General features: G+C 50.6%; 2 protein-coding genes across 4 annotated transcripts; one reads left to right on the top strand and one right to left on the bottom strand.

Annotated features, from left to right (window-relative positions):
* The first annotated feature begins 4426 nt into the window (after positions 1-4426).
* Positions 4427-7633, top strand: Rarres2 (retinoic acid receptor responder 2). Of its 3 annotated transcripts, none has more exons than XM_036182228.1 (6): positions 4427-4523; positions 4971-5174; positions 5360-5464; positions 6986-7081; positions 7263-7381; positions 7528-7633. In XM_036182228.1, the coding sequence occupies exons 2-5, from the start codon at positions 4995-4997 to the stop codon at positions 7368-7370; spliced, it is 489 nt and encodes a 162-aa protein (XP_036038121.1). In that variant the 5' UTR covers positions 4427-4523; positions 4971-4994; the 3' UTR covers positions 7371-7381; positions 7528-7633. The 3 variants fall into 3 exon arrangements, with proteins under 3 accessions (XP_036038121.1, XP_036038120.1, XP_036038123.1); XM_036182227.1 differs by having other exon boundaries at positions 4428-4665; XM_036182230.1 differs by lacking the exons at positions 4427-4523; positions 7263-7381; positions 7528-7633 and adding an exon at positions 4545-4665 and having other exon boundaries at positions 6986-7158.
* Lrrc61 (leucine rich repeat containing 61) lies at positions 6587-18142 on the bottom strand. The gene is made up of 2 exons (XM_036182226.1): positions 17988-18142; positions 6587-9069 (listed from the first exon to the last, which is right to left on the bottom strand). The coding sequence occupies exon 2, from the start codon at positions 8963-8965 to the stop codon at positions 8186-8188; it is 780 nt and encodes a 259-aa protein (XP_036038119.1). The 5' UTR covers positions 8966-9069; positions 17988-18142; the 3' UTR covers positions 6587-8185.
* Positions 18143-18770: the final 628 nt, after the last annotated feature.

Below are 18770 nucleotides of genomic sequence, written 5' to 3'. Positions count from 1 at the left end.
ACAGGTTTAGGAAACACTTGATAAAGAAGGAGACCATGTGGGGCTGGGATAGAAAGGCTCAAGAAGCTTTTGAACAGGCTGAGGTACCCCCGCAGGATGGGCTAAATGGCTGTGTCCCTTTCACATTGCTCTCAACCTGTGGGTCGCAACCCCTTTGGGGATCCCATATCAGATATCCTGCATATATTACAATTCATAGCAGCAGCAAAACTGAAGTTATGAAGTAGCAACTAAATAATGCTGTGGTTGGTGGTTGAGGGTCACCACAACATGAGGAACTGTATTAATGGCGCAGCATTAGGGAGGGTGAGAACCACTGTGTTAGAAGTCACTAGAAGCTCAGTGGGCTATAGCTGGGGACAATAGCAATAGCAAGCTGAGTGAATGATTCCAATAGGGTTTGGGTCTCAGTCCTGAAAAGGGGCAGCCACTCCATACACAGCGCTAGAATAGCAATTGCCACTGCATATAAAGCATTTCAGAGAAGCCACAGCCACCAGCTCCAGCCACAGAGTCCTTGGACTTGTTCCAACAATCCGTTCAACCATGGTGGGTTACAGTGGAGTCCTAGGTGTGCAGAGATATGATTTATCTTTTCCCAACCCTGATGCTCTCTCTATTCACAGGGGATGTCCAGTGTCTATTTTTTCCTTCGTCTTAGCCTTCATGTTTATCCTGGCCATATTACACTCCTCTCTCATGCAGACAACTGCAATTGAGTCCTATAAAGAAATATCCTCCTCCACGCTATTCAACAGACAACCGCCCCAATGGCACTGTGTTTGCACATGCACTTGTGAGTGTGTGTGCATGCACATGTGTGTGCCAGCACCTATGTGAAACTTTTTAAAGCTTTTAGAATCACTGTTGAAGTTTAATAGACAAATTATCCACAGGCTGAGAAAGTTTTAAAAATAAGGTACAGTTTCCTCCCCTCACAGGCAACCACTATTATAAGTTTCTTTTCTTTAGAGAAAGATCCCATGTATTTATATGTACAGTAGACATAGGATTCATTCTTAGTTTTAACACACATGATTGATAACTCTTCCTGTATTATCTACCATCCAGTAAGGCAGCCAGAATGCACATATGAGTTGGCCAGCTTGACATGTGGCTAATGTGACCAAGATGTTAATAGTTTACCTTCTAACGATTACAATTGTGTGTCTGGGTTTGTGAGTGGAAGTGCCCTTGAAGGTCAGAAGCCCCAGAACCTGGAGCCAGTGTTACAAGTGGTTATGAGCTGCCTGAAATGGGTGCTTGAGAGCTAAACATAGGTCCTCTGGAAGACCTCCTGGCACTCTTACCCACTGAACCCTCTCTCCAGTGCCAAAACTGTAATGTTTTGAATGTATGTTATATTGAGTTGAGATTTTTAAAAATCAGTGACTTGACATGGACAGGTAATTTTCAAACCAGTCACCTTCGCATCGACTCAAATCCCTTCTGGCTGGAAGAACAGAGACCACAGGAATAGAAGCACAAGAATCACTAAAGGGAATTTGTGTGGCCATTACCTACAGTCACAAGAGCTTTCCCAGCAGCCGCTCCCACCACCTGCTCCCAGCCTCCCTCTCTCTTCCTAGGATTGGTGTCCCTTCTTCTCGTGTCCTCCACATGCAGGACACGGCTGCCATTTTTCTCAGCTCAAGTCTTCCATACCGGAAGTCTTCTTCCCAGGATATTCCCAGCATGGGGCCTTGGGCTGGGAAACACTTGCCACACGTGTGCCTATTGACCCTGGATCAGAAAGCTCTTGGGAACCATAGTTGCCATTGGTGGTGGTTAGTTTTAGTTGTCAATATGACAGAATCTGCAGTCACCTGGGAAGAGTCTCAGTGGGGATTGAATATATCAGGTGGGCCTGTGGGCATTATCTGAGGGATTGTCTTGATTAGGAATTGATGTGAGACAACACAGCCTGAAAGTGGGCATCAGCTGGGTTTAGGCCCTGGATTACATAAGGATGGGCAGAGAGAGCTGTTGAGCAGTGGGCATGCATCCATCCGTCCCCCTTGTGTTCTTGACTATGGCTGGGACTCGCCGCTTGAGTCCCCCCCCCCCCCACTACCCCATAATGATGGACTATAACCTGCGAACAGGCTAAGCCCTCTCTCCCTCAAAGTTGCTTTTCTCAAGGTATTTTTTCACAGCAACGGAAGCAGAACTGGACCACCATCTCTTATCTCTGCTCAGTGATAGCTGTGGACTGAAATGCCAGTGAGGGGTTCTTGGGGCTGAAGATCTTGCTGGGACCCTCAGGGCACATGGTAAAGAATCCCTTAGCTCTATATGAAGAATCTGGCAGGGTGTGAACAGCACATGGAGAGAACTTTATGCCCAGCTCTACCAGCCAGCCACTTTCCCTGTTTCCCATTCCCTGCTCAACAACTGGAGCAAAGGGAGCAAGCCCCACCTTTCAGACACAGGGACAGTCTGCCACACTGGGAAGCTTGTGTGAGACCGTTTCAGGGGCCTGGCTTTGTTAGGACTTAGGACTGTAACAGTCTTGGGAAGAGAGAAGACTGCAGTGCTAAAGAATCTGACGTTGAAATAATGAAAAGGCTGGAACCTGGTGCCAGCCAGGAGGAGCTTCTCTCTCAGAGAGATCTCAATACCGCACTGGTAACTTGTCAACCACCTTACAAGTGTGACTAGAAGAGGCATTGATGGCACGGTGACCAGTGTGGCCTGAGTGGGACCACAACATCTGACCAAGACTGCTAAACATGCACACCCCTTGCAGTCCTTTTAAAACTGAATTTCGGGGGCTGGAGAGATGCTCAGTGGTTAAACATATTGGATACTCTTCCAGAGGACCAAGGATTGGTTCCCAGCATCCACATGGTGGCCAATCTTCTGTAACTCTAGTTCCAGGTGATCTGATGCCCTTCTCTGGACTCTGTGGACAATAGGCATGTACATGTAGTATAGAGACATACACACAAGCAAAAAATTCATACGCAAAAATTACAAAATACTTTCCTAAAGTTTAATCCAAACTTTATGTCCATGCCTGGAAGACAGACTCTGGGGTCACTGCAGCTCTTTGTCATCTTCCCAATATGGCCACATTAATAAATCTTTTTCTGTGTTCACTATTATTTGTCTGTGCAATTGGGGACTGACAGCAGAGCCCAGCTTAACGGGCCTGTCAGGGACCACACTCGGGCCCTAAGGTCTCAGATAACAAACCTTAGGGAAAGATGGAGACTATTAATGATACACCGTCCCAGGCTTTTCCCATTTGCTCAAAGAACCCAGAAGCTGAACCAGTATTTGGACACCTGTCTCTCCTTCCCTTATGAGTTTCAGAAGAGATTCTGTCCTACCTGGAGGCCCCTAACACCCGTACGCTCATTTAAGACCTTAAGTCATTTCATTTAGGATGGGACCGCAGGAAAAGCAGCATGTGGAGCCAACAAGGATGGCAACCCTGCAGGAGCACCCTCCCTTCTCAGGGTGCATTCCTGGAAGGAGTTTACTGACAGTAAAGTCTCAACTAGGGATTTCCATCACCCTGGAAAGAAAGGGCAGCCCTGGGTAACTGTGACTGTAAAAGAAAGTTCTTCGGAGAGCACATCAGTCCTTCAACCCTCAGGGGAATGATCTACCTGGCCAGCAGAGACCCAGAAAGCAGAGACCTGTCAGATCCTCAGACAGGAAGCAGTAACATAAGATATCTGCACATGTTCAAGTCTTTGGCCGTCTAGCTGGAGAAATGAGTCAGGGTCAAGGAACAGGTGCCAATCCAGGGCGAGGCAGTAGGTAGGGAAACACATCCAGCCTAGCAGGTCTACATGTGGAGGAGACCCAGGAGGTGGGGGTGGTAGATCTGAAGAGTGGAGCTGGAGGCAGGACTGCAGGAAGGAGGGTGTGCTTAGAGCCTCTGCAAGGAAGAAACTAACGCCAGCCCAAGTTAGGCCCATGTGAGTGAGAGACATCAGGTGACAGGAGAAGATGGATGCCTAGAAGGCAGATGAAGGCAGCTAGCCAACGACACAGGAGTTCTCTCACTGGACACACAAGACAAGCCGAAGCAACAAGCCTGCTACCTTGGTAGTGAAGGAGCCTCAGTTTCCCATCTGTGGCTTTCTAGTGGAAGATCACCTGTTCAAACCGGGTTCTTCCAAAAGTCATTCCCTCAAGTGACCTTAGTCATGTGCCAAAAGATGACAGAGACAGAGGCTGGAGAAGGAGGCAATGGGGGTAAGATCTGTCTGATATTAGAGAACCCAGAGCCAGGTTGGGGCAGGAGTGGAGGAACACCCACCCCGGGGACAGTTGTCTTGATGGCAACTGCAGCCCTGGTGCAGGGAGGGTTAAGCATTTTGCAGTTCCCATCTGCCCTGGGCTGGCATGTCCTCCCACATTTACGTCTTCTGAAAAGTATTCAGCCTGTAGCCTGTCTCATTTGGTGCTCCAGGCCCTCCCCTCCCCCTCCTTTGGCCCAATCCAAGAGGAAGGTCAGGGGACTTTGGGAAACGGGAAACTCCAAAACTCCGGACTCTGGGAGAAGGGTCAGTGGGAAAGGCGGGGCTGTGGGGACCAAGAGAGAGAAAAGGGAGATGAGAAGTAGAGAGCGAACAGTTTCCAGGGAGCTGCTCCAGGGACCACACAGGGAAAGGCCTTGGTAGAGCAACAAACCTGGTATTTTTCAAGGTACCAGAGAGGGGCTGGGGATTTGGGAGATGAAGGGAAGACACAGAGGGAAGAGAAAAATGGTTCAGAAAGGGGCTATAGTGGCCATAGCCAGCCGGACTACTTCCTGGGGCTGTTGGCAGGGAACTCTGAAACTTTGCTGGCACCAGGAAACAAGGCCTTGCAGAGTGGGAAGGGCTAGTTGGAGTCCCAGTGGAGATCCAGAAAGGGCCACTTCTCCTGGCCCCAGGAGTAGGTCAGGGGAGAAGGTGGCCCTCACTCCCATGACAGCTCTAAGAGCTGAAGACCAGACACCATCTTTGCAGGACCAGAAGGACTGCGGTGAAGCCATGAAGTGCCTGCTGATCTCCCTGGCCCTATGGCTGGCCATGGTGGGCACCCATGGGACAGAGCTGGAGCTCAGCGAGACCCAGCGCAGGGGCTTACAGGTGGCCCTGGAGGAGTTCCACAAACACCCACCCGTGCAGTGGGCCTTCCAGGAGATCGGGGTGGACAGCGCTGACGACATGGTTAGTGCTGTGACTGGGTAGGGGCCGGAGGGCTGCAGCCCTGAAGACCAGGGAATTCCCAGAAAGCTTTCCTGGGAGAGGCCTCCAGGCAGCCATCCTCGCAGGCTGTGCCAACTCTAAGTTACGGTGTTTGGGGGAGGAGAGGAATTTCCTGCTGGCCTTCTTGTCTGTCTATCTATCTGTAGCTCTACTCAGCCGGCACCTTTGTGAAGTTGGAATTTAGGCTCCAGCAGACGAGCTGCCTCAAGAAGGACTGGAAAAAACCCGAGTGCAAAATCAAACCAAACGGGGTGAGTGAAGGGCTCTTTTGATGAGAGCGGCGGCCGCCTGGGTATGAACTGGAGCCCAGAGAAGCCCTCATCACTGGGGGCTGTCTGCAAGGAAGAGGGAAATTTCTCCATCAGAGTGGGCCCACTGTCTAAGCTCCTCCTAAAGAGCTTCTCCAGGGAGTTTATCCTGTACCAGACTGTGGCCGGTTCACTGCAGGGTTTCACAGTAACCAGCCTCCCTAAGGGATACTGCTGCTATGGTGTGACCTCTGGGCTGAAGGTTCAGCACTTTGGGTTAAGGTCCTTTCTCTCTAACAGCTTTGTGGTTCACTGAAGGTCTTGGTTCCCTCCATTAGGGAAGGGAAGGGACTGGGTTATACTGGTGATTTACAAGATCTTGGTTCCAGGACCTTTTGTCCAAATTAAATCTTAGGGGGAATGTAAATATTAGGACAAGGAGGTAAGGGTCCTTGATTTGCTAGCATGAGGACCTAAGTTTGAATCCCCAGTACCCTTATGAAAACAGCTGGGCGTGGCTGCACATGCCCAGTACTCCTGCCCAGTAGTGTGCAGAGGATACTCAAGGCTTGCTGGCTGCCAGCCTAATTCCGGGTTCGGTGAGAGATTTTGTCTCAAGGGAATGAAAAAGAGTGATATAGCAGACACCCAGATGTCCTTGTCTGACATGTGCACACACACACACACACACACACACACACACACACACACACACACACACACACACACCAGAGAAAAACAGAGACAGACACCATCTGGGGAGGATTCTTGCCTTTATACATGTTTGCACATTCACACAGTCACTTGTGAATACACCCATGCAGAATATGGCATATGAGCAGTAAACATACACATGCTCACACAGGAATGATTCCTACACAAGTACTACAGTCTGCAGGCCAGGCAGGATAGTATACACTGGAAATTCCAGCATTGGGGAAGTTAAAGTGGTGAACCACAGGTTCTAGATCAGCCCGGGCTGCTTCTTAGGACCATGTCCAAAGAAGAGAACTTCTAAAACTCTCCTACCCCAGGGCGGACTGCATGTCCGTCCGGCTTGCCTGTTCCCTTACCCCTGGATTAGTTACGTTTCTGTTGCTGTGATAAAACACATTGACACAACCAACTAGTAGGAAAGCTTTATTTTGCCTTACAGTTCCAGAGGGATAAAAGTCCATCATGGCAGGGAGGCAGGGAGATGTGTCTACCAGCAGGCATGGCAGCCAGAGCAAGAACCTGAGAGCTCGCATCCTCAAAAGCAAGCAGGAAGCAGAAAGAGTGGATTGGGAGTGGTATAAGGCTTTAAACTCTCAAAGCCTACCCCAGTGACACATTTCCTCCATCAAAGTCAAAGTCCCGAAACAGCCACCAACCAGAGACCAAGTGTTCAAATATCAGAACCTAGGGGTACATCCTTACCCCAACCACGGTCTCCCTCCACTCTAGAGAAGGCCAAGGCCAGTCCCCACCTGACCCTCATGGTTCCCTCACTCCTTTTTCCTTTTCTCATACTCTCCACCCCAGAGAAAGCGGAAATGCCTGGCCTGCATCAAATTGGACCCTAAGGGTAAAGTTCTGGCCCGGATGGTCCACTGCCCGATATTGAGGCAAGGGCCTCAGGTAAGGAGGAACAGAGGTTAGGGAGGGGGCGGGAGATAGACCACACCTGGGTCTGTGGGGTAAGTGACGGAAGCTGGAAGGAGAGTGGGACGGGGGGAGTGGGGGAGGCTGAGACACTCCCCTGGGGGCTGTGGTGATGCCTCTCCTCCCAGGCACTGCTGCAACACACTGGTTCTGGCAGGAGCCTCAGGAGGCCCAGTGCAGTAAGGTAGCACAGGCTGGCGAGGACCCCCGAAGCTACTTCTTCCCTGGACAGTTTGCCTTCTCCAGGTCCCTGCACCCCAAGTAAGCCCTGCACAGGTAGGTTATTGGAGGGGAGAGCGAGCCCTTGGCATGAAAACTGGACTGAGGGAGGCAGTGAAGGGGTGTGCAAAACTTGGCTGAAAGCTAAGATTAGACCAAAACAACCCTGCTCATACTCAATCTGGTGTTCCCTTCTTCTCTAGAACTCCATCTTCCTGTATAGTGGTGGCAGTGCCCAGTGGAAGCACCCCGGCTCCCAAAGATGACATACTCCAAGCTAATAAAATTGCCGAGCCTGTTCATTTCCAACCTTGTGTTGTTCTTCCTGCAGCTCGACCTGCACATATAAAAGTTCAAAGGTTGGGTATGTATGTGAGTCCCCACGCTTCCTGCCTAGTACTGGAGGGAGCACGTACGGTGAGCGTAGAATCTCCTACAGGACCAAAACAGAGGTATGGAAGCCTGTACTTCTGCTGAGGAAGAGACAAGAAATGATACAAACCAGCAGAGAACTATTTAATAAGAGTTAGCAGGTGGCAAGTCACCTTACCCACAAAGCCTCAGGCTTGGCACTTGGGAGAACCTGGGCTCAGCATGCCCCTGGGCCTGGCTGCAGCATTTGCCAGATAGTGAGGGGAAGCTCCTCTACCCGCTAGAGGCCACCCAGAAAGCATGCCCCTGCTGGTGTGGAAGGAGGGCAGGAAGTGTCCTTGGGGAGATGCAGGAGTTAGGATGCTCTCAAGAAAGGGATAAATGAACAGCCTACTTGCAAGGTCAGTGACCAGAGAGGCAAGGGCACGGGGTGGGGAAGCAATGTAAGCAACCTCACTACGACGAGAACACTCGGGCTGTGAGGCACACTCAGAAGACGAAGGAAGAGGTGCTTTCTGCAGGGCTCAGGGCCTGCTGGGCCTGGGCCAAGCAGTCACCGGCCTGGCGGTCCAGGTCAAGGCATTCCTGCAGTATGTCCTGGAACTGCCTGCAGGCCTCTTCCAAAATGGAGCTGTTCTGCACTGGCCAGGATTCCCAGTAGTCAGGATCCACCCATGGCTGGGCCTCGATTGCTCTGGGGCCAGGGCTGGAGCTGGGGCGCAAGGAACTGTCCAGGTCTCGGCATAACTGGTACAGCTCACTGCCCTGCCCACTCACACGTTCCCCATCTATAACTTTGAGACCAGGTAACAGCTCTCGAACCGCAGGCCAGTAGGAGGGACTGGCACACAGCGGGTTGCTGAGCCGGGCCAAAGGGTCCCGGAGCCTCAGGTGCTCCAAGCCCTGCAGCCCAGCCAGGCACTGCAGCTGGCCAGGAGTAGCCAGCAGGTTACCAGCAACATTGAGGCTCTGCAGGTTTTCACAGGCTGCCAGTGGCTCCAGCCCTGTGAGTCGATTATTGGAGACATTGAGCACAGCCAGCTGGCGCAGGGATGCCAGTGGGCCCAGGTGGGTAAGTGCATTGCCTGATAGGTCAAGCCACTCAAGGCTCAGGCACTCCCCCAAACAGCCCAGGTCCATCAGCCCTAGACCCTGAAGTTTCAGCAACAGGATGGAATCAAGGGCAAACTCTCCAGAGCGGGACTTCAGCAGCTGGGGTGTGATGCTCGGCACCTCGGTCTCTCCTGGCTTCTCTCCAGGGGGCTCCATGATACTGACTAGTCAGATGGCCTGGCCCTGGCAGTGCTTAGAGTCACAGGGATGTGGTATCTCTGGGGATCAGCCAGCTGCTCTTCCTCATCTCTGCTGGGGCCCTAAAAAGAGAGAGACAGTCAGGCCAGCCTCTCCTGAGCATCTGTGTCCTGTGCTACAGGGAACAGCAGGATGCCATGCAGAGAGCATGAAATCCTTGTGCTCACAGAAACCAGAAAATGTTAAACACTGAGAGAGAGAGAGAGAGAGAGAGAGAGAGAGAGAGAGAGAGAGAGAGAGAGAGAGAGAGAGATATGTATGCCTGTTTTCTGCTCAGAGGGCTGGGAATGGAAGTGGTTAACAGCCTAGGCGACCTCTGCGCTATCTGTATGACCAAGATCACACCAGATCCTCCCTTAGGACCTTAAGATGACGCATGTATTCTATCTACAGAACCCATCTTTAGGGAAGAGGTGACACATACTTTGAAAGGAGTTTCAATGTAATTATGCCCTAAACTTTATTGTGCAAATGGGATTGTTACACCAGAAAACTACTTTCCAAATTATACTGTATTTTAAAATGCCTAAAATAAACTGCCTGGTGCTGGACTCTAGAGGTCTGAACCAACAGCGGTACTGACTCATGTTAAACTGGACTTTCTTCTTGCCTCACATGGTTACTTTCTGGCCATGGTGTTTGCAGAGGCCCCACAATGGCAGACCCACCAGCCTTGATTCTCGGAGCGAATGGCCAAGAGCCAGGCAAGGCCTGGGACCATCTAAGCAACAGGGCAGGACACAGCCCCCGCCTAAGGGAAGTGGCTCTGGCTCACTCCAATGGTCACATCCAAACTATATGAAGCTTAGGACTTAGAAGCTTAGTATTAAAAGTTTGGCTCGAATCTGGACTTCAAACAACATTGATACTTGACTTTTCTAGTAACTATTATGATACACTTTTATTAACCCTAAGAGGTTCCTTTTGGAAAAGTTCTATTTTTTATTGACTGGCTGCTTTATTGATATTTTTGAGACAGGATCTCGTGTAACCTAAACTGGCTTTGAATTTCTTAATCCCCCTGCTCTCCTCCATGGTACCCTACCCCTGAGAACCAAGATTACAGGCTTATACCACCACTCCTGGCTTAGATTTATTTTTAAATAGACAACAGGTAATTACCACCTTCCAGGCATGCAGACCCAATGAGAACGTGCTGTAACTTCTTTCATTCACTCAAAAATGTTATTTCCATCTTCCCAACGTTATCACTAAACTTAAAATGGTATCAGGAGTATGCAGAGCAACTTATACCTCTGGCTGGAGCTGTAAGGCCTGAGGGGTAGGTAGGCATTTAGTCCTAGGCACAGAGGAAACTGAGGTCAAGGGAGGTAGGACGGTGCGGTGAGCTGGTCTCACACTGTTGCTCCAACTCCAGGCAACCACTGTCCCACTCCCCTAGCTCCCCAACCGGCTCCTCTGCTTCCGCATCACTTCTCGGGTCAGCATGAAGGCAATGATCTGCTGGATAGCATAGTGCAGCTGAAGGTATGGCATCACAAAAGGGCAGGCTAGGGGAGGTGAAGAAGTCCAGGAAGCCATTTTGGAGCAAGGAGCAGGAGTGCCTAATACAGTTCTGAAATGTGGGGAGGGCAAGCATGTCATCGGTGGCTGTGGGACAGTGAGCCCATGTGTGTGTGTGACATCACTGTGAGGAGTCTGCCTGTGGGGGAGGGGCAATGTTGATGCTGCCCACAGAGGATAAAAGTTCACTCAGATAGAAAAACAAAAGCAGGCTTCATTCCAAATACCATTCCCAAACTGCAGACTTTGGCCGGGCCCAGACTCAGGAGTCTGAGCTAGATGGGTAGTTACACCTACAAAGACCATTAGGACACTGCCAATGCCAATGCTGCTCAGAGCCCGTAGGGGTGAGGTTCTGGGGACTCCCAAGACTAAGTTCACACGAGCAATACCACTTAGTGTCCTCTCCTCCAAGGAAAGCAGGCTCAGAGCACCATCCATCAGTGATGGCCACTCATTGGCACTTCAAAGAGCTCCCCACCAATGATTTGACGGGGCTAGGCATGGATCTTGCACACTCTCTCAACAGTGCATCTGAGGAGGGTATTCTTGTCTTGATGATATTCATTCCTCTGTCAGCTCATTAGCCTGTAACATTCCAGTCCTCTGGGCCCTGGACTCTGAAGAACTTGGAGGAGACAAAGAGTTCAAGACGGGGCTACACGGCAGTTCTGTGATGCTGCTGTATGCCCAGGACTGTGCATGCAGCTAACTAGGGCTACATATGCCATCCTGCTGTATGTCCAGGCAGGACTGTGCATGCAGCTAACTAGGGCTACATATGCCATCCTGCTGTATGTCCAGGACTGTGCATGCAGCTAACTAGGGCTACATATGCCATCCTGCTGTATGCCCAGGACTGTGCATGCAGCTAACTAGGGCTACATATGCCATCCTGCTGTCCCTGGCTGCCGTGGGGGAAGGCAGGGTCAAAGCCAGGAGAAATCTGCTCAGCTGTACCCAGTACCAACTGTCAGTGTCTCCTGTCCCCTCCAGGGGTGGGGCATCTGGGTATTAGGTAACCCACCACAGCAGGGCCAGCAGCACTGGTAGACAAGCCCTCCTGCTGCATGTACTGTTCCTGTCAACCCCCCTACTCCCCCACCCCCGCCAGCACCTGGGCTGCCCACAGCTGGACCCCTTTCCCACTCAAGCCCTTGCTTACTGACAGGCCAGGACTAGGATGTGCGACCACCCTGAGATTTACACTGCCTGACAACAGTCTGACACCCAACACAGGAGATGCAGCTGGTATTAAGTCAATGAAACAAACAAAACCTCTCTGATGTCCGGAATGGGCTCAGTCTGGGGAATGGGGGAATAAGCAACCTCTTTGAGTTCCTTCCTTTCTGAAAAGACATTTTAAGCCAGGGAGCTCCTAAAGGCTTGGCCCAGGCCCTGACTTCTTCCTCATGCCAGGACACAAGAGCTTTTTCATACACACTTTTTTTTTTTTTTTTTTTTGAGACAGGGTTTCTCTGTGTAACAGCCCTGGTTGTCTTGGAACTCACTTTGTAGATCAGGGTGGCCTGAAACTCACAGAGATCTGTCTGCCTCTGTCTCCTGAGTGCTGGGATGAAAGGCGTGCATTATCACCACCACCCAGACTTTCATATACTTCTTAAGGTGCCAGATGGACTGTGGTGGTTTGAATGAAAATGGCCCCCATAGGCTTATGGGGAGTGGCACTATCAGGAGGCGTGGCCTTGTTGAGGGGAAGTGTGTCACTGGGGGTGGGCTTTGAGGTTTGAGATGCTTAAGCCAGGCCCAGTGTCCCTCTCTCTCTTCCTGCGGTCTATGGATCCAGATGTAGGACTCCCAGCTCCTTTTCCAGCCCCATGTCTGCCTGCACAACACTACGATTCCCACCACGATGATAATGGACTAGACCTCTGCACCTGTAAGCCAGCCCCAGTGAAATGCTTTCCACTGTAAGAGTTGTGATGGTCCTGGAGTCTCTCAGCAATAATAACCACGACTAAGACAGGGACCATGAGGATGTCAGCTTGCCCTGTCTCCGCATCTTTCTTAGAATGGTTTACCTTCAACCAGTCATGACTAGTCACTTGGGAAAGCTGAAGGGCTGGACAGTTAGGTTAGAGGAGGCCTGGCCAACAGTGAGCAGCCAAGGCTTGTCTTCTTCACTGCCCTCCCCCCTCCCTCTCTCCATTCTCACCTCTGCCTGGACCCCTTCTTCTCAGGTGCACAGGCACAAGTTGGCAGCCATGGGTTCTGAGCCTCCTTCTGGCTTACTCTGCCCAGATGGCCAGCACTTCACCTGGGAAGCAGTGGGGCAAAGACCAGATTTCTCCCAAGAACATGTTTTTCTCTTCCCAACATAGGCAGTTGGGTCAAAGGAACCTTCTCCCTGCTTCTCCAGGAAAACTTGGTCAGCTACAGGACCAATGTGCCACTTGGTAGGGAGCAAGGGCTGCTTTTTTATAAGGACAAGCCTTTCTCATGCTTTTTTCCAGGAGCCAGAGGTCCTGATTTTCCCCCCTTGTATTCACAAGGTCATCTGTATGCCCAGAAATCAATTTACCCTGTCTTTGACAGGTCCTCCCTCAGCCCAGCTAAGTCTAAGGGGGGGCCTTGGTAGCTCTGGTGTTGAAGTCAGGCCTGGGATAAGCTAGGGTGGCAGCTGGGTTCTTGAGCCTGGTCACAGGAGAGTTGGTGCTCGCAGCAGGGTCTTCCTGTCGCACTGGTCCTGGGAGTGTCTTCTCTAGGGTGATTTATCTTTTCCCATTTTCAATATGCTTGGGAACTGGGGGAATGAGAAGATGAGCCCAGGCAGCAAGGCAATATGAAAACACTGCCTCTCAGTCACCCTCTGTAATTCTGGGGACTTCAAGGCCAGAGGCCAGACAAGAGAGAACCAAAGAGCATGAGGCAGTGAAATACACAAACGACTGTGAGACGCAACCTCAGGACACAACTCCTTGGCGAAGTGTGACTCTATTCTTCCAGCTGGGTCTCATGGTCCCCTGCACACTGGACCTGTGTTCATCATTTTTGCCAACTAAGTGTGCTTCTTTTTCCTTCAGTGTCTGAAGTCAGAGGCACTTGACCGTTTTTGTTCTGTGGACAAAGCATGCAAAGGTCCTGTGGTCACTCACTAGCTGACAGAGCCATGCTGATGCGGACTGACCTTGGGAGTGAGCAATGCTTCTGGGGCCGCAGAGCTCCAGATCTCTGGATCCTGAGCACCTGGGCTGCTCTTGGTACCAAGAGACCAGAGACAATGTGCTACGCGACTCACTACCTGTTAAATTAGCAGCTAGCACACAGAGTCCTAGGCTAGAAGCTTTGCTCATGTACTCTGCAGTTCCTTCTCTGGAAGCCAGCTGTGAAAAGTCACAGGACAGGTATGTTCTCCAGCAGCTGGACCAGAGGTATCTGTGGTGATTGTTTGTGCTCTAATCAATTAAGCTTGCCTGGAGATCATGGAGCTAGCCACTAGAGGCCAGGCAGCGGTGGCACACACCTTTAATCCCAGCTCTTGGGATCTCATGCCTTTGATCATAGTACTCGGGAAGCACAGGCCTTTAATCCTAGCATTTGGGAGGAGGAAACAGGAAGTGATAAGGCGGGGTGGAGTCGGGAGCTGGCCCCCTTTTCAGTGTACAGATTTGATAGAGGTAAGAAGTCTTTCTAGTGGCTGGCTGCTCTGCTTCTCTGATCTTTCAGCTTTCACCCTGATATCTGTCTCCAGATTTTTATTACTAAGACCAATTAAAATTTGTGCTACAGGTATCCTTTCTCGTGTTGCTTTCTGTGTCACACATTTCCCGCGGGCTGCTTATCCTTTATTTCCCACACCCGTCAACCCTCCTCCATGGCTCTTGCCCAGGCCTGCAGTGACCACCTTGGCCCCAACTTCATGGGCTTTTCTGCAACACCCACCAGGAGTGCTGGCCGGCTTCCACTTCCTCCCAATTCTGACCCCTCAGTCCCTATCTGGTCTCCTCTCCCTCTAAGGCCCCTTAAGTGCCATTCCTTAGGGTGCCTCCATGGGCCTATTGCTGGACAGTCTCCAGGCTGCTCCGCTCATCCCCACCATCAGACCGGGGTTCACAACTCTCTCTGCAGTGGCTGTCACTCCTTCTGTGTCAGCTCCATCTTGGTACAGGGATACCCTGCCTCCCCGATGCTCAAGCCTAACACCTGGGTGTGGTCTTCAACTCCACCACCTTCGATCACTTCCCTGGACCTCAGGTCAAGAAGTCAGGGCACAGGATGGAAGAAAAGGACAGAAAGAAGCTAGTGAGCCTGGATATGTTAGCCCGGAAGAGAAAAGACTCAGAGGAAGACAACACACGGTGAGCACCCGGCAGCTGGTGAGCTTGCTCTTCATGGCAGAAGACGGTACTGCACAGGAAGATAAAAATCCAAAGCCTGCACACTGACAGGGGTGTCAAACACGGCAGATGATTGGAGATGGCAGGACAGTCTCGAAGAGGAAACAGATAAGCCAACTGAGACAGCTCTTGCACACTCCTGGGAGAAGGCAGAGGATTAAGAGTCACTGGCTTTGAGCCTGTCTCACAGGACTCAACCAGCCACCACAATGAATGAAGGTCCATGAAAGGTGACACTTGCAGAGCTGTGAGTGAGTGAGTGCGAAAGACCGTCCTTGGCCCAGAACTATTCTGAAATGCCAGAAGTGAGGAAATTTACCTCAGATCTCACTTTATGACCGAAGAACCTGAGACCAAGACCACTAGTCCAAGCCTCTAAAAACTGTCACTGAAGACAGCACAGGCACTAAAGCTAGGCAACAGTAGTCTAGAAAGGGGAAATCTGCCTATCGGAGCTGCAGCATAGGGCTCATCACAAAACCACTAAGCACAGGCCTAGGAGCCACTGGGCACAAACCCTGTTCTGCTTCTAATTCCTGGTCCTATGTAGGTGCTCTTGGATCCATTCACTTGTTTAACAAAATATGCATGAAATACCATGACCCAATATGACCCTCAAGACACACATATGGGCAGCAGGAATGGTAACACATGCCTGTAACTGTAGCTGTTAAGGATTAAAGCTCCTGATACAATGATTCAAAGTTGACAACTTTACAAGACAGAACCCCTGCTGTCTGAGTGAGAGACTCCATACCATATCTTTAGTCTGAAGCACCTCCTGGGAAGCCTCCTTGCCTCAGTGCCTTGCTTCACTTTTTCATGCTTGAAATCACAACATGCCTGTAACTGGAACGCTTGTGAGGCAGAGGCAGAAGGAGCTCAGTTATAGGCTAGCCTGGACTAAGTATTTCTTTTTAAGTAATGGAAGGGGGAGATGGTACACCTCAGGGCAGAGTGCTTCCCTGGTATATGCAATGCCCTGAGGTCAATCTCCAGCACCAAAAATATAAGTAGAAGAGTGACTGACTGTCTGGCTGACAAGCTCAAGAAAACTTAGAAATGATGACCTGGAGATATTAACAGCAAACCTCACTCACCTAGCACGTACAAGGCCTTGGGTTCAATCATCAGCAACACACACACACACACACACACACACACACACACATACATACATACACACACACACACACACACACACACACACACACACACACACACACACACACACACACACAAAGAAAGAAAGAAAGAAAAAGAAGAGAAAAAAGAAAGAAAGAAAGGAAAGAGAAAAGAAAGAAAGAAAAAAAAAAAAAAAACAACTTAGATTCACCACAGTAGATCTGGGAGTGAGGACCATTGAAAAGTCATTCGGGGTAGATTATCCAGGGCTGGGAAGCAGAGGAGATGGGACAAAGAGACCCCATAGAAATCCTATTTACTCACAAAGGTCTGTCCAGACCAACTGAGCTTGAGGATCTTTTGAACAAACCTTCAGGCATACTTTCACAGAAGATGAGAAGTCCCAGGAGTGGGGGCGCTGCCTGGATAGGACTGACAATATGGGGGATGGAGGAGGATGAACAGACACCAACGGTGACTGAAACACAAAGCGGGAAACTTGAGAAAGCTTTAAAAAGCAATTCTAGGGGGACAAGGGGAGAGAATTTCCAGAGAGACAGCCTCGGGAACTGATGACGGAGCCTGGGCACTGCAGTGAGAAGTGTGGGGGAGGCAAGGACAGCCGTCTGCCGTTTTAGGGGGGGGGGCTACTCCAGGACCTCCTCAGACACCAAAGTCAAAGGACACTGTACAGAACCCACACATCCTCCTCTACACTTTAAACCATCTCTGTATCACCGACGAAGTTGAGAAGTTGTATTGCTTCGGGACTCAGAACAAGAAAAAAGTCTGTATATGTTTGGCATACTTGTTTCTAGTCTGCTGTTGTTGTTTCTGAACAATTCAGCCCCAATGGTTACAGAACTTATGGATGAAAAACCTTTGGCAGGTCCTCTGAGTGCTGAGTGTACTCAGAATGCTGGAGAGGCAGCAGGAGGCGGAAGGCTTGGCCGTGTTTCTCACGTGGAAAACAGGTACCTGGGAAAACTGAAGTCAAATATACCAGAAAGAGGTGAAATCAAAGGTGAGTCACTTGGGAAAGGTTTGGGGTGCATGGAAACAGCAAGGACTCTTATTTCTGACAGTCAAGGAAGCAGGATGGGTCTGCAGGCAGGCAAATCAATGAGGGGATGGCGGATGAGGAACTGAAACAGTGTATTGTCCAAAGCCTATCAATTCCCCAGCGAAGCCACATAATTGTAAAACCTGCAACCTACAGATGAACAATCTTCTGGTATCTGTTCACCTGGACTAGGAGATGCCTCTGCTCATACCATGTATTGTCTGATTAGATTATGACATCCTCTTTATTATTTTGCCAATCGCTCCCAGGAGCATGCTCGGAAAGGACCTTGCCTCCTAATTCTACCCCATTGCATCCCATCAGCAGTGTTCAGGTCAACTCAGCCTGGGCATTCCAGAGTTCCACTACATACAAACTTGCCAGCCTCCTCTCTCTCACCTTTCTACTAGAAGAAGGGTGTGCTATGGTTTCTCACCCCAACCGAGGTTTTAAGCATTTGCTGAGAGATGTTTTAAATAACACTCAACCATCCTTTGAGCTCATATTAGCAAAACAAACAAACAAAAAACAAACAAACAAACAAAACCAAAACCAAACAAACAACAACAACAAAAAAAAAACCCAAAAAACCATGGATAGTTTCCTGCTGGAAGACTACACTTCCCAGCTTCCCTAGTGGGCTACCAAAGTCATTTCCACCCATTTCTGTCCCTCTAAGAGGCTGCATCCCATGTTCCTCTGCAGGCATTTTTGCTATCTGCATATGTGGGTGACAAAATGCTCCCTCGCCGTGAATAAACGTGGCCCCCGTAAAGTCAGACCAAGCCTTTCCGCCTTGCTCTCTCTACAGCTGCTCTTGTTAAATAATCTATGACACTAGCAGAACCCTTGTGGCTGTGTATACCCAGATGCTGTGATCGTGGGCTAGGGCGACCACGGCTGCACCCACCTCACGGGACCGTTACCGGTTAAGGCGGTTCTGTCTGTAACTACTCAGAGCAGTTCCGGGCGTGGAGGGAGTGACCACTTATAGCCGGCGGTTCCGGAAGGCTCCGGCCTCCCGGGGCACACAGAGCGCGGCGCTACTGCACTTCCGGCGCAGGCCCAGCCTACTCCGGAACCTGCGAGTGACCGGAAGGGGCGGGGATCCGTGATGGGCAGACGGGGCTGCGTCCGTCCGAGCGAAGGGCTGTGTCTGGCTTAGGGTACTGGTTACGCAGTCGGCCAGAGAAAATTCCAGTTCCTTAACGGATACGTGTTCGGTGACGTTCAGTGTCCCCAACTCAGGCCGGTGGTGACCTAGATTTTCTAATCCGTTAAGTGGTGCCCGGCGTGTGCTCCCCAGCCCGCCCCTGGTGGTGCGGTCGCGCTCACCGCTCTGCACTGCAGACAAAAGGCGCCACAATGACGACGAGAAAGACCCCCTCCTGGAAGCCTTACCCATACTTTCAGAAGCCTACCGCAGAATGTTTCCTGAGACAAATGTGCACTGCCTGGTGATGCTCCCAGAGGCCTTGCACCCGGGGACGTCACCAGCGCAAACTGCCACCTTCGCAAATTACATTGTCCAAGGGATAAAGAACTCACCCTAACTGGATGCAGGGGAGAATCTTTCACTTTTTGATTCACAGGCCACTTGGAGATTTCTACATTGGTCGGGAGCTAGGATTTTCCATCTCTTGATGCTCCCTCCCCCCACCCCCGCCCTCAGACAAAGCAATTCCAGGTCACC

This window comes from Onychomys torridus, chromosome 3, assembly GCF_903995425.1.
Source record: "Onychomys torridus chromosome 3, mOncTor1.1, whole genome shotgun sequence".
In the NCBI taxonomy this organism is placed as follows: Eukaryota; Metazoa; Chordata; class Mammalia; order Rodentia; family Cricetidae; genus Onychomys; species Onychomys torridus.
Note: the sequence above shows the minus strand (reverse complement) of the source record. Positions and strands in the feature narration are given on the sequence as shown.

What these genes read in the sequence shown, in the direction of transcription:
- Lrrc61 (XM_036182226.1), bottom strand. Translation starts at nt 8,965, where the DNA reads ATGGAGCCCCCTGGAGAGAAGCCAGGAGAGACCGAGGTGCCGAGCATC.
- Rarres2 (XM_036182228.1), top strand. Translation starts at nt 4,995, where the DNA reads ATGAAGTGCCTGCTGATCTCCCTGGCCCTATGGCTGGCCATGGTGGGC. An exon ending in TGGACAGCGCTGACGACATG is followed by an intron (nt 5,175 to 5,359) that starts GTTAGTGCTGTG and finishes ATCTATCTGTAG; the next exon opens with CTCTACTCAGCCGGCACCTT. An exon ending in TATTGAGGCAAGGGCCTCAG is followed by an intron (nt 7,082 to 7,262) that starts GTAAGGAGGAAC and finishes TGGTTCTGGCAG; the next exon opens with GAGCCTCAGGAGGCCCAGTG.